The sequence below is a fragment of the Podarcis tiliguerta genome (assembly GCF_965153285.1).
Source record: "Podarcis tiliguerta genome assembly, chromosome: 8".
Lineage (NCBI taxonomy): Eukaryota > Metazoa > Chordata > Lepidosauria > Squamata > Lacertidae > Podarcis > Podarcis tiliguerta.
The window spans coordinates 10,557,140-10,574,788 of NC_139541.1; the positions used below are offsets into that span (position 1 = coordinate 10,557,140).

At 52.2% G+C, this 17,649-nt stretch overlaps 1 protein-coding gene across 5 annotated transcripts in view; it reads left to right on the top strand.

The window, feature by feature from the left end:
* The first annotated feature begins 1,037 nt into the window (after positions 1-1,037).
* HSPG2 (heparan sulfate proteoglycan 2) overlaps positions 1,038-17,649 on the top strand; it is a 223,502-nt gene continuing 206,890 nt past the window's right edge. For 3 of the 5 annotated variants that reach the window (XM_083453540.1, XM_083453541.1, XM_083453542.1), the window contains exon 1: positions 1,043-1,434. In XM_083453540.1, coding sequence (XP_083309666.1) covers positions 1,150-1,434 — 285 coding nt within the window. In that variant the 5' untranslated portion in view covers positions 1,043-1,149. Of the gene's footprint in view, positions 1,435-17,649 lie in introns of all 5 variants that reach the window. The other 2 variants (XM_083453544.1, XM_083453543.1) reach the window with 2 other exon arrangements.

The following is a 17,649-nucleotide window of genomic DNA, read 5'->3' on the forward strand; positions in this document are numbered from 1 at the left end:
AGATTACTGCATTCTGAATCCTATTGTTCTAGGACCAATCGGACTGCTGCATTCTGAATCCTATTGTTCTAGGACCAATCAGATTACTGCATTCTGAATCCTATTGTTCTAGGACGAATCGGACTGCTGCATTCTGAATCCTATTGTTCTAGGACCAATCAGACTGCTGCATTCTGGATCCTATTGTTCTAGGACCAATCAGACTGCTGTATTCTGAATCCTATTGTTCTAGGACCAATCAGACAGCTGCATTCTGGTTCCTATTCAACTCAGTACATAACACCATGGTTCCTTCCTTCCTTCCTTCCTTCCCAGCTGCTTCTGACGGGTGGGAGAAAACCCAGGATCGATTGGATGGGCTCTACTTTCCTGTGCATACGCAAACACACAGGGAAAGGTTGCAGCCCAGCAGGAGAGCACCTGCTTTGCATGCAGAAGGCCCCAGGTTCAGTCCCCGCTGGCAGCATCTCCAGGCAAGGCAGGGAGAAAATCCCTGTCTGACACCACAGAGAGCCATTCTGCCAGTCAGTGTAGGCAACATTGAACTAGATGGACTCAGCAACAGGCAGACTCCTATGCTTCCACTTAAACCAGCCCTTTCTTTGTAACTATGAGGACTAGGAACTTGCTTTGTTTTTAATTTTAAAAAGACCACAGCTCAGCCGTGGGTGGGCATCTGCTTTGCATGCAGAAGGTCCAGGGTTCAGTCCCAAAGAAGGCCTAATCCAGCCTCCTGTTCTGACAGTGGACACAGTGGTATTTTGAACTATCACCACCTTAGAGGCAGAGCCGAGCTAGTAGGCATCGAGGATAGTGGATGGAGGCCTGCCCCTTCCCAATGGGTGGGGGAAAGAGGGCTTTACTCCCCAGGCCAGGTCTTTGGGGACGAGGGGAAACGCCCCCTTCCCCTCCCCATCTCATCCCCGTCCCGTCCCGGGAAACTCCAGGCCAGCTTTGCCGGGAGGCTGGTGGAGCTATAGAGATTTGGGGCGGTGCTGCTTGGCAAGGGAGGGGAGGAGGAGGAGGAGAGGCGGCCGGGAAGGAGGGGTCGGGGTGGGGGGAAAGAAAAAGTTTTGCTGGGACCGCCGCGGGCTCGCCCTTTCGCCCGGCGAGCGCTCTTGCAGGAGGAGAGCGCGCGAGAGGAGGCCGATGCGCGGACGGGGCATCTTTGGCGACATCACCCCCCAGCTGCAGCAGCGGCGACCGCGCCGTCGAAGAAGCGAGGAGGGAGGAGAAGGAAGGCTCGGTGCGCGCTCCCGGGCGCAGGAGGAGAAGGAGGAGGAGGAGAACGACCCGAATCTCTCGCTGCTCCGCGCGCTGCAAATGGGAGCCGGGAAGAGGGAGCGGAGGAGGTCGCTGGGCTCCCCTTCGACGGCGCGCCCCTCCGGCGGCTGCTTCTGCTGGGCTCTGCTCCTGGCCGCCGCGCTCCTGGGCGTAAGTGGCGCTGGATGGTGGTGGTGGGGCGCTTGGCCAAAGCGGATCGGTGCTGGGCGTCGGGGAGATCGGAGGTGGGAGCGGGAGCGGGGGCCGTCCGGAGATGCCTTCTCCTTTCTTCCTGCCCCCTTCCTTGCGCCTGGGTGGCTCCTGCCCCTCCCCGGCCGGCCCTGGGTGGGGTGCCCGCCTGCCTGCTCGCCTCCCGGGCGTCTAATTTTAAACGTGGGGCTGGGGAGGCTATTCATGGCGCGGCTGGCGTCGGCGGGCTGGCCCAGGCCCGGCTCGGCCGGCCACCGGGCTCCGCCACGTCCCCGGTGGAGTTTGGACCATGCCCGGCTGGAGGGCGCACGGCGGCGGCTGCCAGGTGGAGAAAATGCCGGCGTACCCGGGGCGCTCTCCATCCTCCTCTTCTCCTGGCCCGGCTCTAAATTTAAATGCTGACGGGCTCCAGAGAGAGAGACAGGGAGACCCGTAAAAATAGCAGTCTTAAAATAAAATGGAAAAGTGTTCGGAGCTGCAGAAACTTGGCCGCGCTCTGCGAGGGGCGAAAATTGCGCCCGGATGGAGAGAGAGGGTGAAATTTGGAGAGGTGGGGAAGACCTGCCCACCTGTGGTGCCGCATTAGGGGGGATTTGCCCCCTAATGTGGGGTTCTGAGTGTTTCCACACTACTGGTACCTCCTCCCCATACAACATTCCTCTAAGGGAGCCACGTCCAGCAAAATGGCGAGATCGCTGGGATCCAGTTTCTGCGCGCCGTGGGCGACTGGGTTTTGCTTCCTGGCGAGCGGAGAGACGAAAGGTGGCAGCCCGCTATGTGGTCTGTGGACTTTTGAGCTGGGGCAGGGGTTTGAGGGGTCCGGCATTGGCGCCCCCTAGGCAGGTGTCTGATTGGAGGGGGAGTCCTTTAGCGGCAACAGACGGCTCCTGAATTCAGCGCGTGGTTGTGGGAAGATTTGCTTCCTATTACTGAGTCAACGCCTTGATCCAACGCCTGTGTTGTCTGCACAGACTGGCAGAAACGGCTCCGTCCGGGTTTCAAATGTGGGGCATTACCAGCCCTACCTGGAGGATGCTGTGTGGGGATTGAACCTGGAGCCTTATGGTGGCATTTAGACACTGACCGGCAGCTGCAGCAGTGGCTCTCCCCAGGGTTTCAGGCAGGGGGAATAGCCCTGCCAGGAGATGGATGAAACGTGCAGCCCAGGGAGATGGTTCGACACTGAGCTTGCCTCCCTTCCTCATTTGGGGTTTCCACGTCAGGCACCAAAATATTAATCTGGCTTTCCCAGCCAACCACACACCCCTCTCCTGACTCTGCCCTCTCCCCTCGCTGTGCCAGATTCCGCCCTGATGCTGCTTTTAGAAGATGCTCCATTCCGAAGCCATGAGCTTTTGCCTCCCATGTTAACCACCCGCCCCTTGGCAGCCGGGCTGCGCTGTCCCAGCAGCCTCAGTTCCCCCTTACTTCAGCCTCCCAGCAAAAGCCCAGTACATTTCCCAGCACAATACAAATTGTTGGTGCTGACCTTTAAATGCGTCGGCCCAGTACACCTGAAGGAGCATCTCCACTCCCATTGTTCTGCCCGGACACTCAGGTCCAGCGCTGAGGGCCTTCTGGTGGTTCCCTCCCTGAGAGAAGCGAGGTGACAGGGAACCAGGCAGAGGGCCTTCTCGGTGGTGGCCCCCACCCTGTGGAACGCCCTCCCGTCAGATGTCAAGGAAATAAACAACTGCTTGACATTTAGAAGACATCTGAGGGCAGCCCTGATTAGGAAGTTTTTAATGTTTGAAGTTTTATTCTGTTTTTAGTGTTATGTTGGGAGCTGCCCAGAGTGGCTGGGGAAAGCCAGCCAGATGTGCGGTGTATAAATAATAAAATTATTATTATTATTATTATTATTATTATTACCTACCCTCTTGACCTGCTGCCTTCACCATCAGGGGAGGGGGTGACTGGCAGGCCAGCCTGCTCCCCCCACGCTAGCCAGCCTGCCTTTCCACCCACACAGCCAGACCTCCACACTATGCGCCGCTAACAATGGCTTGCTTTGTGCATGGTTCTCCGAGGGTTATGGAAAGAAAGAAGGGGGGAGGTCCACCACCAGCCACTCCTCGCCCTGGCTGGGCCCTTTTCCTGGAGGGCACATTCCTGGAGGCCTCCCCGTGGTATGGCCACACCCTTGGCAGAAGGTGCTGCCGCGCCACTATGTGCTATGCACACAGCCTGCTGGTGTGCAAAGGAGGGGGGCCAGCTGGGGACAGAGGTTGGGGAGAATGTGCCATGGGGTTTGGGCCAAGTCAAGGGAAACGGGGGCAGCTTGGCGTGCCGGGCAGGGCCGTGGCATTCAGAAAGCCCCCCGTTGGTTGCTCTGGAGCGATGGAAGGAGGAAGCCGCCTTGCACTGAGACAAGACAGCCGCTCCACCTGGTTCAGTAGTGCCTGCACTGGTTGGCAGCAGCTCTCCTTGGTTTGGGGCAGCCCTGCCTGGAGACACCGGGGACCTTGCACGTGTGAAGCAGGTCCTCTGCTGCTGTAAAACGAAACCCAAGTTGCTAGTTCTCAGGGTGGCATTTAACAAGAGGCTCAGGAAGCTGCCCTGTAGAACCAAAATGTTCCATCGCTGGCTGGCAGCAGCTCTCCAGGATTTCAGACAAGGGGGCAGTGGAGAGATGCTGCCGGGGATTGAATTTGGGACCTTCTGCATGCCAAGCAAGTGCTCTCACGCTGAGCTGCAGCCCTTTTCTCAAACACAGGAACGGACAAAGCTGCCTTATGCTGAGCCAGACTTTTCATCCCTCAGTATTGCCCACACTCTCCAGGGTTGCAGCGAGATTCCAGCCCACTGCAAAAATTTGAGATTCTAGTCCTCATGGTTCTGCAAAAGGGCTGATTTAAATAAAAGCTGCCTTATTCGGAGCCAGACCATCGGCCCATCCCACTCAGTATTGTCTGCACTGACTGTTCGTGGGGTTTCTCCTCCCAGCACTACATGGACGTGTTGCCAGGGATTGAACCTGGGGCCTTCTGCATGCCAAGCAGTTGTCCTACCACTGAGCTACGTCTGTTCCCCAAAGGCCTGTCTTCTGTCTCCTCTTCTCCCCCCCCCCCAGTTTTTAGGGGTGCCCGTCTGGGCTGGGGACTCTGGAGAGAAACAGCAGGTTGGGGGACACATGTCCTTTCCTTGGGGGGCAGTTTCCTCCTCCTTCCCCCAACCCCACCAGCCTGACCTCTTCCTGCACCCCACCCAACACACACACATGCCCTGGCTTGCTTTTGGTGGGGAACCCGGCTGGTTTGATTGTGGAATTTCCATGCGGGGGGGGGGGGGGGGGAGAGGAATCCCTCATCCCAGGGTGGGATCCTGTTTGCGCTTCTGCGTGAAGTGGGGAAATGAAATACGAGGCATGGCGGAACTGTAAACAGCTCTCTAAATATAACCCATTTTTTTGCGCCTGGGTTGGCGAAGCTGGGAACGCCCTCTTTCCCCCCCTCACCCTCCCCCCGGACTTTATTTGGGCCTTGTCTCACCGGTAGGCAATCTCTCAGAAGTGCTGGGGGAACCCAGAATTTGCAAAGGCGGTGATGGTGCGGTTTCTGGCTGCAGAGGTGGCTGCTTCGGAGGCATGCGCAAAGTGCCTTCTACCCCATAAACGCCAGGAACAACTCTTGGGCTTGAATCTTGCTTGCTGGTTTCCCACAGGCATTTGGTTGTCTGCTGTGAGAACAGGAGGCTGGACTAGGTGGGCCATTTAGAGCCAGGGATCAGTGGCGTAGCGTGGGGGGTGCAGGGGGGGGGCCGGCCGCACCGGGCGCAACATCTGGGGGGGGCGCTCGCACTCGCAGCTCTCTGCCCCTACCTGGCTCACTCACTCTCTCTCACTGCAGTGCTGGCTGTGCGAATCCGATCCGAGCCGCCGGGTCGCCGCCCACTGTGGAGGGGAGGGTGCCAGGCGTGCGGTGCGGTGTGGAGAGAGAGCGAGGGACTATCTGGGGGAGGGACAGTGCAGCGGGGGGGCGCAAATTACTTGCCTTGCCCCGGGTTAGGGGGCACAAATTACTTGCCTTGCCCCGGGTGCTGACAACCCACGCTACGCCACTGCCAGGGATCGAAATCAGCTAGGTGCATTTTGTACCCGGCTGTCGGCCACTTGCAACCAGGTGAAGATGCCAGGGCTCCGGGATCGTGCCTGACATCTCTTGTGATCTGGAGCTGTGTGCCTGGGGATCCGTAGATCTTGCTTGCTTTTCACATGCTAGCAACACCCCCCGTATAATTCTGTCTGTAATTTTTTTTTATCTGCACATCAGAACGAAATTCAGGGACCAAAAATGTATTGGAAACTACGACTGGCCATCCAAAATAGCAAACTAGGCAATTCGTTTTGGCGACTGTAACCCTGGTTTAGGAAGCCATTTGACACCTAGCTTATATATCGTGAGTTTCTAACACTGGGTAGAATGTGAGGGTAGCATACAGATTTCAGACTTGATGTATCTTTGTGCCAGAGGGGTGACTCCCCAAAGAATGGGGGAGCTAGATTGTTAGTACACTTATTTTTTGGCTGGGTGGGGGAGTTTGGGGTGGGTTAAAGGTAGTCATGGAAGAAATGCTCTCAGGGCTGGGAAAAAGCTGTTCTCCAGAGAACACAGGAAACCTCTTTATACTGAGTCAGACCTTTGGTCCATCAATCTCAGCATCTCCTACTCTGACTGGCAGCAGCGCCACAACATTTCAGGCAGAGTGTCCCTCCTACCTTTGCCCAGAGAGATCACTGGGGATTTATTATTATTGTTATTATTTATATCCTGCCCTCGCCAGCCGAAGCCGGGCTCAGAGCGGCTAGCAACAATAGTAAAGTAACACAACATTCTAAAATTCATTTTAAAATCAATTCAAAATCAAATTAATGGCAACCATTGGGGTAGAGTTCTGTGAAGACTACCAAAAGGAGGGGGGTCAGACTGTGCCTTGGCCAAAGGCCTGGTGGAACAGCTCTGTCTTGCAGGCCCTGCGGAAAGATGTCAAGTCCCGCAGGGCCCTGGTCTCTTGTGACAGAGCATTCTACCAGATCGGGGCCATGGCCAAAAAAGCCCAGGGCCTTCTGAATGCCCAGCAGGTGCTCTATCCCCAAGCTGTGGCCATTCTTAATAAAGAGCACTGGCCAGTGTGAACAGACACTCTTTTCTCATTCTATGACACTGCCTTCCCCAGTTGTTGATTTTATTCATTTTATAAAATGTATACACTGCTTTTACAAAATCGTTTTGCAGAAAATTGAGTCCCTGTGGGCTGGTGAGGCTTCAATGATGGGACATGAGCCTCTCTGGAAGCCAGTTCAGCTGTGCTGGTCAGTGGAGAATGGAATGCACTCTGCACAGGTTTTGGTGTGCTGGATTATTTCATATACTGTATCCAGGGAGCGGATTTGGAAACTGTCCCCTCCCTTGCTTTAAAGGAGACTTGTGTGTGTCCCACCTTGGTGCAATGTAGCCTGAGCTGCGCCATCCCGCTTTGCTCTGACTTGGCGCGGGTCCCTTGGCAGCCGGCTGCCCTGTTTCCAACGTGCTAGTCCCTGTGTCCTGACCTGACGCCGTTCCGTGTCTCGGAGAGATCCGAATGAGATGCCTTGTGGCTGGTTTATTACGGAGGTTGTATGTACATATTTGAATCCTCGCTTGGGAATTTGAAGTTGTGAAAGTTGTGCCTTGAGGAAAAACACATTGTAAAATCACCCAATGTTAGCTAGACTGGTGACTGGGAGTAGCCGGCGGGCCACATAACTCCGGTCCTGAGAGATCTGCATTGGCTCCCAGTGTGTTTCCGAGCACAATTCAAAGTGTTAGTGCTGACCTTTAAAGCCCTAAACGGCCTCGGTCCTGTATACCTGAAGGAGCGTCTCCACCCCCATTGTTCAGCCCGGACACTGAGATCCAGCGCTGAGGGCCTTCTGGCGGTTCCCTCATTGCGAGAAGTGAGGGTACAGGGAACCTGACAGAGGGCCTTCTTGGTAGTGGCACCCGCCCTGTGGAACGCCCTCCCTTCAGATGTGAAGGAAATAAGCAGCTATCTTATCTTTAAAAAACATCTGAAGGCAGCCCTCTTTAGGGAAGTTTTTAATATTTAACGCGGTATTGTTTTTAACACTCAATTGTGAGCCGCCCAGAGTGGCTGGGGAAACTCAGCCAGATGGGTGGGGTATAAATAATAAATTATTGTTATTGGTTGAATTCATAGCCCTTCCTTCCCTAGGAGCCCAAGGTGGCATACAAATCAAACAGATTACAGTGGTTCCTCGGGTTACAGACCCTTCAGGTTACAGACTCCTCTAATCCAGAAATAGTACCTCGGGTTAAGAATTTTGCTTCAGGATGAGAACAGAAATCACGTGGGCCATTGGCCAATGTCTGGTGGACCTCTTAGTTCAGGGCTGGGGGAGATCTGAGCCCTTCGGATTTCCTACAGTACTATGAACTCGCATTGTCCCCGCCCATTGGCTGTGCTGGCTGCTGGGGGTTAGAATCTAGCAACACCTGGAGGCCTGCAAACTTCCCGTCCCTCAACTAGACAATCCCTTGCCTTCACTGCCCACTAGCTACCATTATCACAACTCTGCCTTCTTTTAATGGAGAGACAGGTAGATTATGATTCCCTTAGCGGTCAGGGTTCCTGTTTCAGTCCCTCTGTCACTGGACCAGTCAGGCCTTGTGTTCTTGAGCAAGAGGGTCAGTTTAGGATCGCTGACCGCTTACAGTATGTCTTAGTTCTCGAGGATCCTGGCTTTGCACTCTCGCATGGCAGATTTAAAGCACACTGTGGACCGTAAGGATTCTTGATTTTAAAAAGAAACCAGCCCTCTCCTTTGTCAGGAGTCACAAACCTTTATCGCGTTAGCCAAAGGCATCCTCCTCCTCCTTTGTTAGAAAGCACTTGTCTCCTTGATTTCAGACATTCATTTGGTGCCAGCCGTCATGGAATAAAGCCTGATCTGTCACCAGGTCAATTGGGGAGGTCTACGCGGGTGGCGCTGTTAACCCACTGAGCCTAGGGCTTGCCGATCGGAAGGTTGGCGGTTCGAATCCCCGCGACGGGGTGAGCTCCCGTTGCTCGGTCCCTGCTCCTGCCAACCTAGCAGTTCGAAAGCACATCAAAGTGCAAGTAGATAAATAGGTACCACTCTGGCGGGAAGGTAAACAGCGTTTCCGTGCGCTGCTCTGATTCGCCAGAAGCGGCTTAGTCCTGCTGGCCACATGACCCGGAAGCTGTACGCTGGCTCCCTCGGCCAGTAAAGCGAGATGAGCGCCGCAACCCCAGAGTTGGCCACAACTGGACCTAATGGTCAGGGGTCCCTTTACCTTTAGCTTACTGCCCATCTAGGATATTTAAGCACTTGTCTGATTGTTTAGCTTTCTTACTTTTCTTTTTTTTAAAAAAGGGAGATCTCAACCCATTTTCTTTACGCGTGGAAATACAAAGGGGGATGGAATATTGAGGTTGTATTGTACACAATTTAATTTAATAGACTATCTGTCCTGGCTGTTGTGTGACTATTCCCCCACGCCTTTTGGCCCCCTCCCCTATTTCCAGCTCCAAGCCAACATCTCTACCCTTCCCTAGGTGAAGCTGATCCACCTGAGTTTCCCTGCAGGGATCCCCAAAGGATCTCCTGGAGAAGGAGGTTCTTGCTTGCTAGATGACTGTTAAAACATGCGTGGCTTTTTAGTCGAGAGAGCAGGATGGAGGCGCAGAAAATGATGGAGAAAACGGGCGAGGAAAAAGGTCTTCTCCCATAACACACAATAACTCTGGGCTGCCCCACAAAGCTGAATGTTGGGAGATTCAGGAGAAAGAAATGCCCTCTTCACACAGCATAAAGGTGGACTATGGAACTCCCTTCCACAAGAGGCAGTGACAGGCACCAACTTGGATGGCTTTAAAAGAGGTTTGGGCAAAGTCACTGAGGAGGAAGGCTCTCCAGGACTACTAGCCAGGATGCCTATGACCTGCCTCAGCCACTAATAATAATAATAATAATAATAATAATAATAATAATATATTTATACCCCACCCATATAGCTGGGTTTCCCCAGCCACTCTGGGCAGCTCCCAACAGAATATTAAAAACAGAATCAGACTTTAAAAACTTCCCTAAACAGGGCTGCCTTCAGATTTAGAAGACATCAGATAGTTGTTTATTTCCTTGACATCTGACGGGAGGGCGGGTGCCACCACCGAGAAGGCCCTCTGCCTGGTTCCCTGTAACCTTGCTTCTCGCAGGGAGGGAACCGCCAGAAGGACCTCGGCACTGGACCTCAGTGTCTGAGCTGAACGATGGGGGTGGAGACGTTCCTGAATATCAGTTGCTGGCAAAGTACAGGAGAGGAGAGGTCTCCTGTGCTCAGGTCCTCCTTGCAGTTTTCCCAGGGGCATTGGGTTGGGATTCCAGGCTAGCTGGGCCCTCCATTCCCCTGATCCAGCAGCCAGGGTGCGGCTTGCGAATGGAATGGGTTGGGCTGACAGTTTTGAGGCAGGTCTGGTATGGCCTTCTTAGCGCATTCTTCAGGGAGGCTGTGTGTGTGTGTGGCTTCTCTGCCTTTCCTGGGTGTGTGCCACCCCTTGAAGGGGTTAAACCGCCCCGCCTTTCCTTCCCCCCACCCACCACTGCGGAAGAGGGCAAAGGGCACAAGCAGGAATGTCTGATAAGCCAGGTGGGGGCTGCAGGCAGCAGAACCCATCAAAGGCTCCCAGGCTCTGGCTGGAGGGAGGTGGCAGAGAGCAGATCAGGCTGGGGAGGGCCTGAGGAATGAGAGGCGGGTCTTCCGTCTCCTGGCATGCAGGCAGCTGGCCAGCCTGGCAGGGCTGGCTAGCCAACATCCACGGCCTTGGAGGTATCAGGGCAATTTGTCCCCATGACATCAGAAGATTCCTGCTGGGTCACACCAGTGACCTACCTCATTGGGCAACCCGTTCTCACACTGCCCAACCAGATGCCCATTCAACGGGAAGCCCTCGGAGCGGGACCTGAGCGCAGCAGCCGCTCTCCTCTCCAGCGGTTTCCAGAAACTGGTGTTCGGAAGCATCTCATGGGCAGTAGCCACTGACAGCGTTATTGCAGCCTGATCCTTGGGAGGAAAGCAAGGACAAACCTAGACAGCATCTTAAAAAGCAGAGACATCACCTTGCCAACAAAGGTCCGTATAGTTAAAGCTATGTTTTTCCCAGTAGTGATGTATGGAAGTGAGAGCTGGACCATCAAGCAGGCTGATCGCCGAAGAATGGATGCTTTTGAATTATGGCGCTGGAGGAGACTCTTGAGAGTCCCATGGACTGCAAGAAGATCAAACATATCCATTCTGAAGGAAATCAGCCCTGAGTGCTCACTGGAAGGACAGATCCTGAAGCTGAGGCTCCAATACTTTGGCCACCTCATGAGAAGAGAAGACTCCCTGGAAAAGACCCTGATGTTGGGAAAGATGGAGGGCACAAGGAGAAGGGGACAACAGAGGGCGAGATGGTTGGACCGTGTTCTCGAAGCTACCAGCATGAGTTTGACTAAACTGCGGGAGGCAGTGGAAGACGGGAGTGCCTGGCGTGCTCTGGTCCATGGGGGTCACGAAGACTTGGACACGATTAAACGACTAAACAACAACAACAACAACAACAGTCCTCTTTTAAAGCCAGCTTGGTGGGCATCGCTGCCTCCAGGGGGAGAGAGTTCTGTAAACATGCAAGGGGATCCTGCTGGATCAAGCCCACCTAGTCAAAGAGGTGCCCCCTGAGCTTTCTCTGCTCCGGCAATCTCTCTTTCTCCCTCCCTCCCTCCGTTTGTGGGGCCCCACCCTGCCATGACTTGCAGGGAGAATCCCTCTATCGCCCACAAGAGTCTCGAGGGTATCCTGACAGTGCCGGACGTAGGATCTCTCACCCGAACCCTTGTGGCACAGGCAACATCTCTTGATGTTGACGGTCATTCTTGTGGGCCTTTGTGTCTCCCCCCCCATCCCCTCCACCCCCCAATCCTCTCCCTGCAGCAGCTGCTATTTTTGAGCCGGCCGTGACGGATAAATTAGGCACTGTTGCTCAGAAGAGGAATGTGCCCATTGCTGGTCCACAGCCCAAGCAGGGAATAGCCATGGGTCTTTAAAAGCTATTCACAGATGGGCCGAGGGGGTGGGGGGAAAGGAGGTGAAGGCTGGTGGCGGCCTGAGGGAAGTCAGTGAGCCTCTGAGCATGTGCAGAGTGCGCACTGCCTCCTGGGACACGCTGCCTTTGCACACCGACCTGATGTTCCTGCGGTTTGCGCAGAATGCAGACCCCGGCAGTTTGCCTTGGGCACACCTGCCCTATGATGCCCCAGAGGAGCCAGCTGCCCCCCTGCATGAGTTCATGTGCTCAAGGCGAATCGCACATGTGAGGGGAGAATTGCTGTTGTGCTTCGGTTCCGCTTTGTTGTTGTTTAGTCATTTAGTGACCCCCTGGACCAGAGCACGCCAGGCACTCCTGTCTTCCACGGCCTCCCGCAGTTTGGTCTCCTCTTCTCGTGAGATGGCCAAAGTACTGGAGCCTCAGCTTCAGAATCTGCCCTTCCAGTGAGCACTCAGGGCTGATTTCCTTCCGAATGGATAGGTTTGATCTTCTTGCAGTCCATGGGACTCTCAAGAGTCTCCTCCAGCACCATAATTCAAAAGCATCAATTCTTCAGCAATCAGCCTTCTTTATGGTCCAGCTCTCACTTCCATACATCACTACTGGGAAAACCATAGCTTTGACTATTCTGGTCGCCCTTCTGCCAACCTGTGACCCAGCCTAGGTGCCTCTTCCCACCTGCCCCTCCGTCCATCTGTCCGCCCCCCCCCCCCCCCGCCGCTGTGCTCATCTCTCCCTTTTCCCATTCTGAGCAAACAAGGCAGATTAGGGCTTGTTTTGACTGGGGTCAGTGGGCACGATGCCCGCACGTTGGCATCTGGGTGCCAAGTTATGCACGCTCTGGGCTGGGCTGGCCCTTTGCCCAAGGGAGAGGAGGAGGACACGGCTGGGTTGGCATGGATGGGCCTGATCGCAAACAGAGACACAATCGCCTCTTGGCAGCCGCGGAGGCAAGCGTGTGGCCCCGATTCTGGGGCTGAGGGCATCCCTCTGCCTCACCCCTCTTGAACCTGGGTCGGCAGAGGGATTTGGGGGCCATTCAGGACAGGAAAAGGAAAAGCTCTGAAGGCCCCGCTGACGTGGGTCAGCCTTGGTGTGCAGGAAGCAATGGGGGGTGGGACTCACTATAAATAACCTCCCCTCCCTTTCTCTGAGAGCTGGCAGTTGCTCTGCTCAGATCTCCTGGGCTGTCTGAGCCATTCTCCAGCCTGGTGCCCACAAAGATGCTTTGGACTTCAACTCCCAGGAGCCCCAGCTCTTTTGGACCACAACCCCCAGCCCTCATGCCCATTTATCTGAGTCAGGTGTTGCAGCCCCTGCTCCCTGGACGCAGGGCTCTGGCCCAAGAACATAGGGTGCTGGTCCCTCTAGCTCGCCTACACTGGCTGGCAGCAGCAGCAGCTCTCCAGGGTTCCAGGCAGAGTTTCTTTACCTATCCTTCCCTGGAGGTGCTGCTGAGGATCAAACCTGGGACCTTCTGCATGCCAAGCAGGTGCTTTACTGCCGATCTGTGTGTTCCTCTAAGAGCAAAGAAGCATTCTAGTCCTCATGGTTCTCAAAAAAGGGCTGATCGATTTGGAAGCAACCTTAGGCAGAGGCAGAGCGCTGGACTGATCCTGGCACCTTCTGCATGTCAAGCAAGTGCTTTACTGCTGCATATCCACCAACATTTCTCTGATGAAAATAGGGATGTCCTGTTCCATAACAACAACAACAACTTTATTGGTTGCCCCAGCCACTCTGAGCGGCTTCCAACATATAAAAATAATAACAAAACATTAAACATGAAAAAAAACTTCCATATAGAGGGCTGCCTTCAGATATCTTCTTAAGGAAGGGGTCAGCAAACTTTTTCAGCAGGGGGCCAATCCACTGTCCCTCAGACCTTGTGCGGGGGGGGGCAGACTATATGGGGGGGGGATGAATGAATTCCTATGCCCCACAAATAACGCAGAGATGCATTTTAAATAAAAGCACACATTCTACTCATGTAAAAACACACTGATTCCCGGATCATCTGCGGGTCAGATTTAGAAGGTGATTGGGCCAGATCCAGCCCCTGGGCCTTAGTTTGCCTACTCATGTTCTAAAGGTTATATAGTTATTTATCTCCTTGGCTCAGTTGTCATATAGCTCCATACCCTCCAACTGTTCTTTGAAAAAAGAGACCCCCCCCCCAAACATTTATCTGATGAAAATCAAGACATCACCCCAACTATTCTCCGATGAAAATAGGGGTGTCCTAAGGAAAAGTGGGGCATTCTGGGATCAATTTGGAAACTGGGATGGCTTCTTTAAATCCAGGACTGTTTCTGGAAAATAGGGACACTTAGAGGGTCTGTTACTGCTGATCTGTTTTGTTCTAACAACAATGAAACATTCTAGTCCTCACGGTTCTCTTTTTTATATATAAATTTTTATTAGTTTTTTATCATATCATTTTCAACAATACTTAAACACACTTTAACATCTTATACAGTTTTTTGACTTCCGTCAATAACATCTGAAAATTTCCCAATCTGTTCACTTAATATACATTTCTTACTTTCACTATTACACTTAACTGACATCTCTATTCTTTTTCAACTTTGCAATATTCCATATATTTCTCCTTACAAAACTTCTTGTAGTCCCACTAACGTAATTTGTTGATTACAGTTGCTCTTCAAATAGTTTGTATTTTTCTTCCGATCTTCTGTGAATTTCTGGTCCCGCAGGTTTCGAATCCTTCCTGTCATTTTATCTAATTCGGCGTAGTCCATTAATTTTGTCTGCCATTTTTCTTTAGTTCTCACGGTTCTCAACAAAAGGCAGATATATTTGGAAGCTACCTTTAGACAGAGCAATGACAAACCTAGACAGCATCTTAAAAAGCAGAGACATCACCTTTTCTACAAAGGTTAAAGCTATGGTTTTCCCAGTAGTGATGGTTCCCAGTAGTATGGAAGTGAGAGCTGGACCATCAAGAAGGCTGATCGCTGAAGAATTGATGCTTTTGAATTCTGGTGCTGGAGGAGACTCTTGAGAGTCCCATGGACTGCAAGAAGATCAAACCGATCCATTCTTAAGGAAATCAGTCCTGAGTGCTCGCTGAAAGGACAGATCCTGAAGCTGCGGCTCCAATACTTTGGCCACCTCATGAGAAGAGAAGACTCCCTGGAAAAGACCCTGATGCTGGAAAAGATGGAGGGCACAAGGAGAAGGGGAGGACAGAGATGGTTGGACAGTGTTCTCGAAGCTACCAGCCTGAGTTTGACCAAACTGCGGGAGGCAGTGGAAGACAGGAGTGCCTGGCGTGCTCTGGTCCATGGGGTCACAAAGAGTCGGACACGACTAAACAACAAAACAACAACAACCACCACCTTATGCAGAGACAGAGCGCTGGATTGAAGAGGGCACCTTTTGCACTCAGGGCTCGTGCCTGTTTTGCCGAAGCCATTCTGGGACCCTCTGTGAGTATTGTTTGTTCTTCCCAGGCAAGCCCTGGGCTGCCTCCCCCTCCTCATTCACTCTGCCCGATCTGCTACTCCAAGGTTGACATGTAACATTAGCCATGCCTGCCCTAGAGGAAGCAGCGAGGCTGAAGTTACACTCCCACCCCCTTCTTCATAGGAAGCTTTTGCCAAAGCCTCAACTTTCAATAACCTGCTGTTGCAGGTTGACTTTGGTGCTCGTGGAAAACAGAAAACCTTTTGCAAAACAAAAAGAAAAAGTTTTTGTTTTATTAATAAGCAAGAGAAGCCAGAGCTAAATAGCATAAAGAAACTGTGTTGCAGGAGGTTGTAAGCAACATAAAGTTGGACATAATAATTGATCCCGGTGTTGCAAAATGTTATAGCAAAATGCCCATTTTCTCATAAACCTGCAAATTCTTCCCCACTTCCTTCTGGGCAGGTGTGTGTGTGTGTGTGTGTGTGGACTGAAATCGTCCTATGCGAAATCAAAATGGCAAATATACTCAGCCCAGGTTGAGACAGTGGTGCGTATGTCTACAATGGTACCTCGGGTTAAGTACTTAATTCGTTCCAGAGGTCCGTTCTTAACCTGAAACTGTTCTTAACCTGAAGCACCACTTTAGCTAATGGGGCCTCCCGCTGCCGCCACGCTGCCGGAGTAAGATTTCTATTCTCATCCTGAAGCAAAGTTCTTAACCTGAAGCACTATTTCTGGTTAATGGAGTCTGTAACCTGAAGCGTATGTAACCTGAAGCGTATGTAACCCGAGGTACCACTGTATTTATCTCTTTCCCACTCATGCAGCTCCTGCGAATTAAAACGACCCTGATAAAATAATAAATTGCTAAAAATATTTTGTTGATTCGGAAGAATCTTGCTTGGTTTTAAAATTCAAATGTGAGATTTATTTTGTAAAACCAATAAAAATCATTTCCATTTTTTAAAAACAATATATATATATTTACGAACAAATAGATTGAAATGCAGATGGTAAAAACAGCACAACACTATTTAAAAGTCGTTTCCTGAAAAGCAGAGTCAGCCCCGAAAAGCCTGTTGGAGTAGAACAGTCTTGTTGGAAGGGCAGCAAGCAGGGAGCCAGTCTGGCTCCTCCAGAGACTGAGTCCTGGAGCCTGGGAGCAGCCACCACTGAGAAGGCCCTGCCTCTGCAGTATCTTGAGTGGGGTGCAGAGTTGCCAGGGGCTCAAACCTAGGGAGTGGGTGTCGTGGAGAGTCAGAAGCGTGGCCTGGAGAGAGTTGCCAGGGCCACAGGGAGAGAGAAATGTCCCTGTGGAACATTTTTGACAAAGCAAAGGTCCAGGAAAGACAGAAAAAAACACAACCATGATGAATCTGGCCCTCATCAGGGAGCTACCCCCTTGTAAAATTTCACACTCTTGTGAGGTAGGTTAGTCTGTGGGTAAGTGGTAGATTCAAGGACACCTAGTGAGCTTCAAGGCTGAGGGGGGCAAGAATTGAACCCCTGCCTCTCCCAGGGTTTACCAAACTTGGGTCTTCAGCTGTTTCCAGACGGCAACTCTCATCATTTGATTCCCTCCCCCTTTTTCTTTTTCCTTTCTCCTCCTGTGATGAGGTTGCATTTTCATGTTTTAACGTTGTATTTTAATCTTGTTTTTTTAAGTTGCATTACAATCAACTTGTTTTTTATTGGTTGTTAGCTGCCCTGAGCCCGGTCTTGGCTGGGGAGGGCAGGGTATAAATAAAATGTATTATTATTATATTATTATTATTATTATTAGTAGTAGTAGTAGTAGTAGTATTAACCCTAGCTAGCAAGACCAATGGTCAGGGATGATGGAAATTGTAGTCCAAAAGCAGCTGGAGACTCAAGTTTGGAAAACACGGCCCTAATCTAACTACTAGGCCATGCTGACCCCTCTTTCCAGCCCCTGGGGAAACTGCGAAACTCCCAAGAGGGTCTGCCGCGTTGCCTGCAGGCTTTTTTTGTGGCAGAGTGAACAGCGCCTGAGTTTGTGAGCAGCTCCTCAGAGGAAGCCCAGCAGCAACAACCGCCTCTCCGCTTACGCAGAAAACTCTCCAGCCAGTCTCATCTGGCCTGTGTTATCCCTGTGTCTTATGCAATGTGGGAAAACTGTCTGGGAGGGAGGGAGAGTCATAGAGGCTTTTTGGCTTTTTGGACAGCTAGGTGCTGCCTTTGCACGTAAGGGAAGTTGGCTGTGAGCCCGTTCCTTCCAAGGAGAGTCTGGGCTTTGTGACGTGCCTCCCGCCATGCCGCTAGTCCTCATTGTCGAAACCCAGTGCATGTGTGTTTGTGCGCAAGCTCGTGCATTGAACCTTGCATTGTCTGTCCGCTGTCCTGGTTTTGGAAATGCCCATTGGGCTCCCCCCCTACTGCTCCCCCACAACTGCTCTGCCTTGAGTGGATAATAACATGCCTTATGTAAAGCTGCTCTGTGGCCACATCTGGAATAGCAAACGCCTTTTGGTCAAAAGAAAATGATATCATTGAGATGGAAAAGGGCAACCCGGATGGTTTGGAGCATGAGCGCAGGGGATGCCTGCCTCGCTGCAGATGTTGTGGGCCCTACCGGCCAGCATGCCAGTAGTCAGAGCTAGCCATCACTCCTAATTT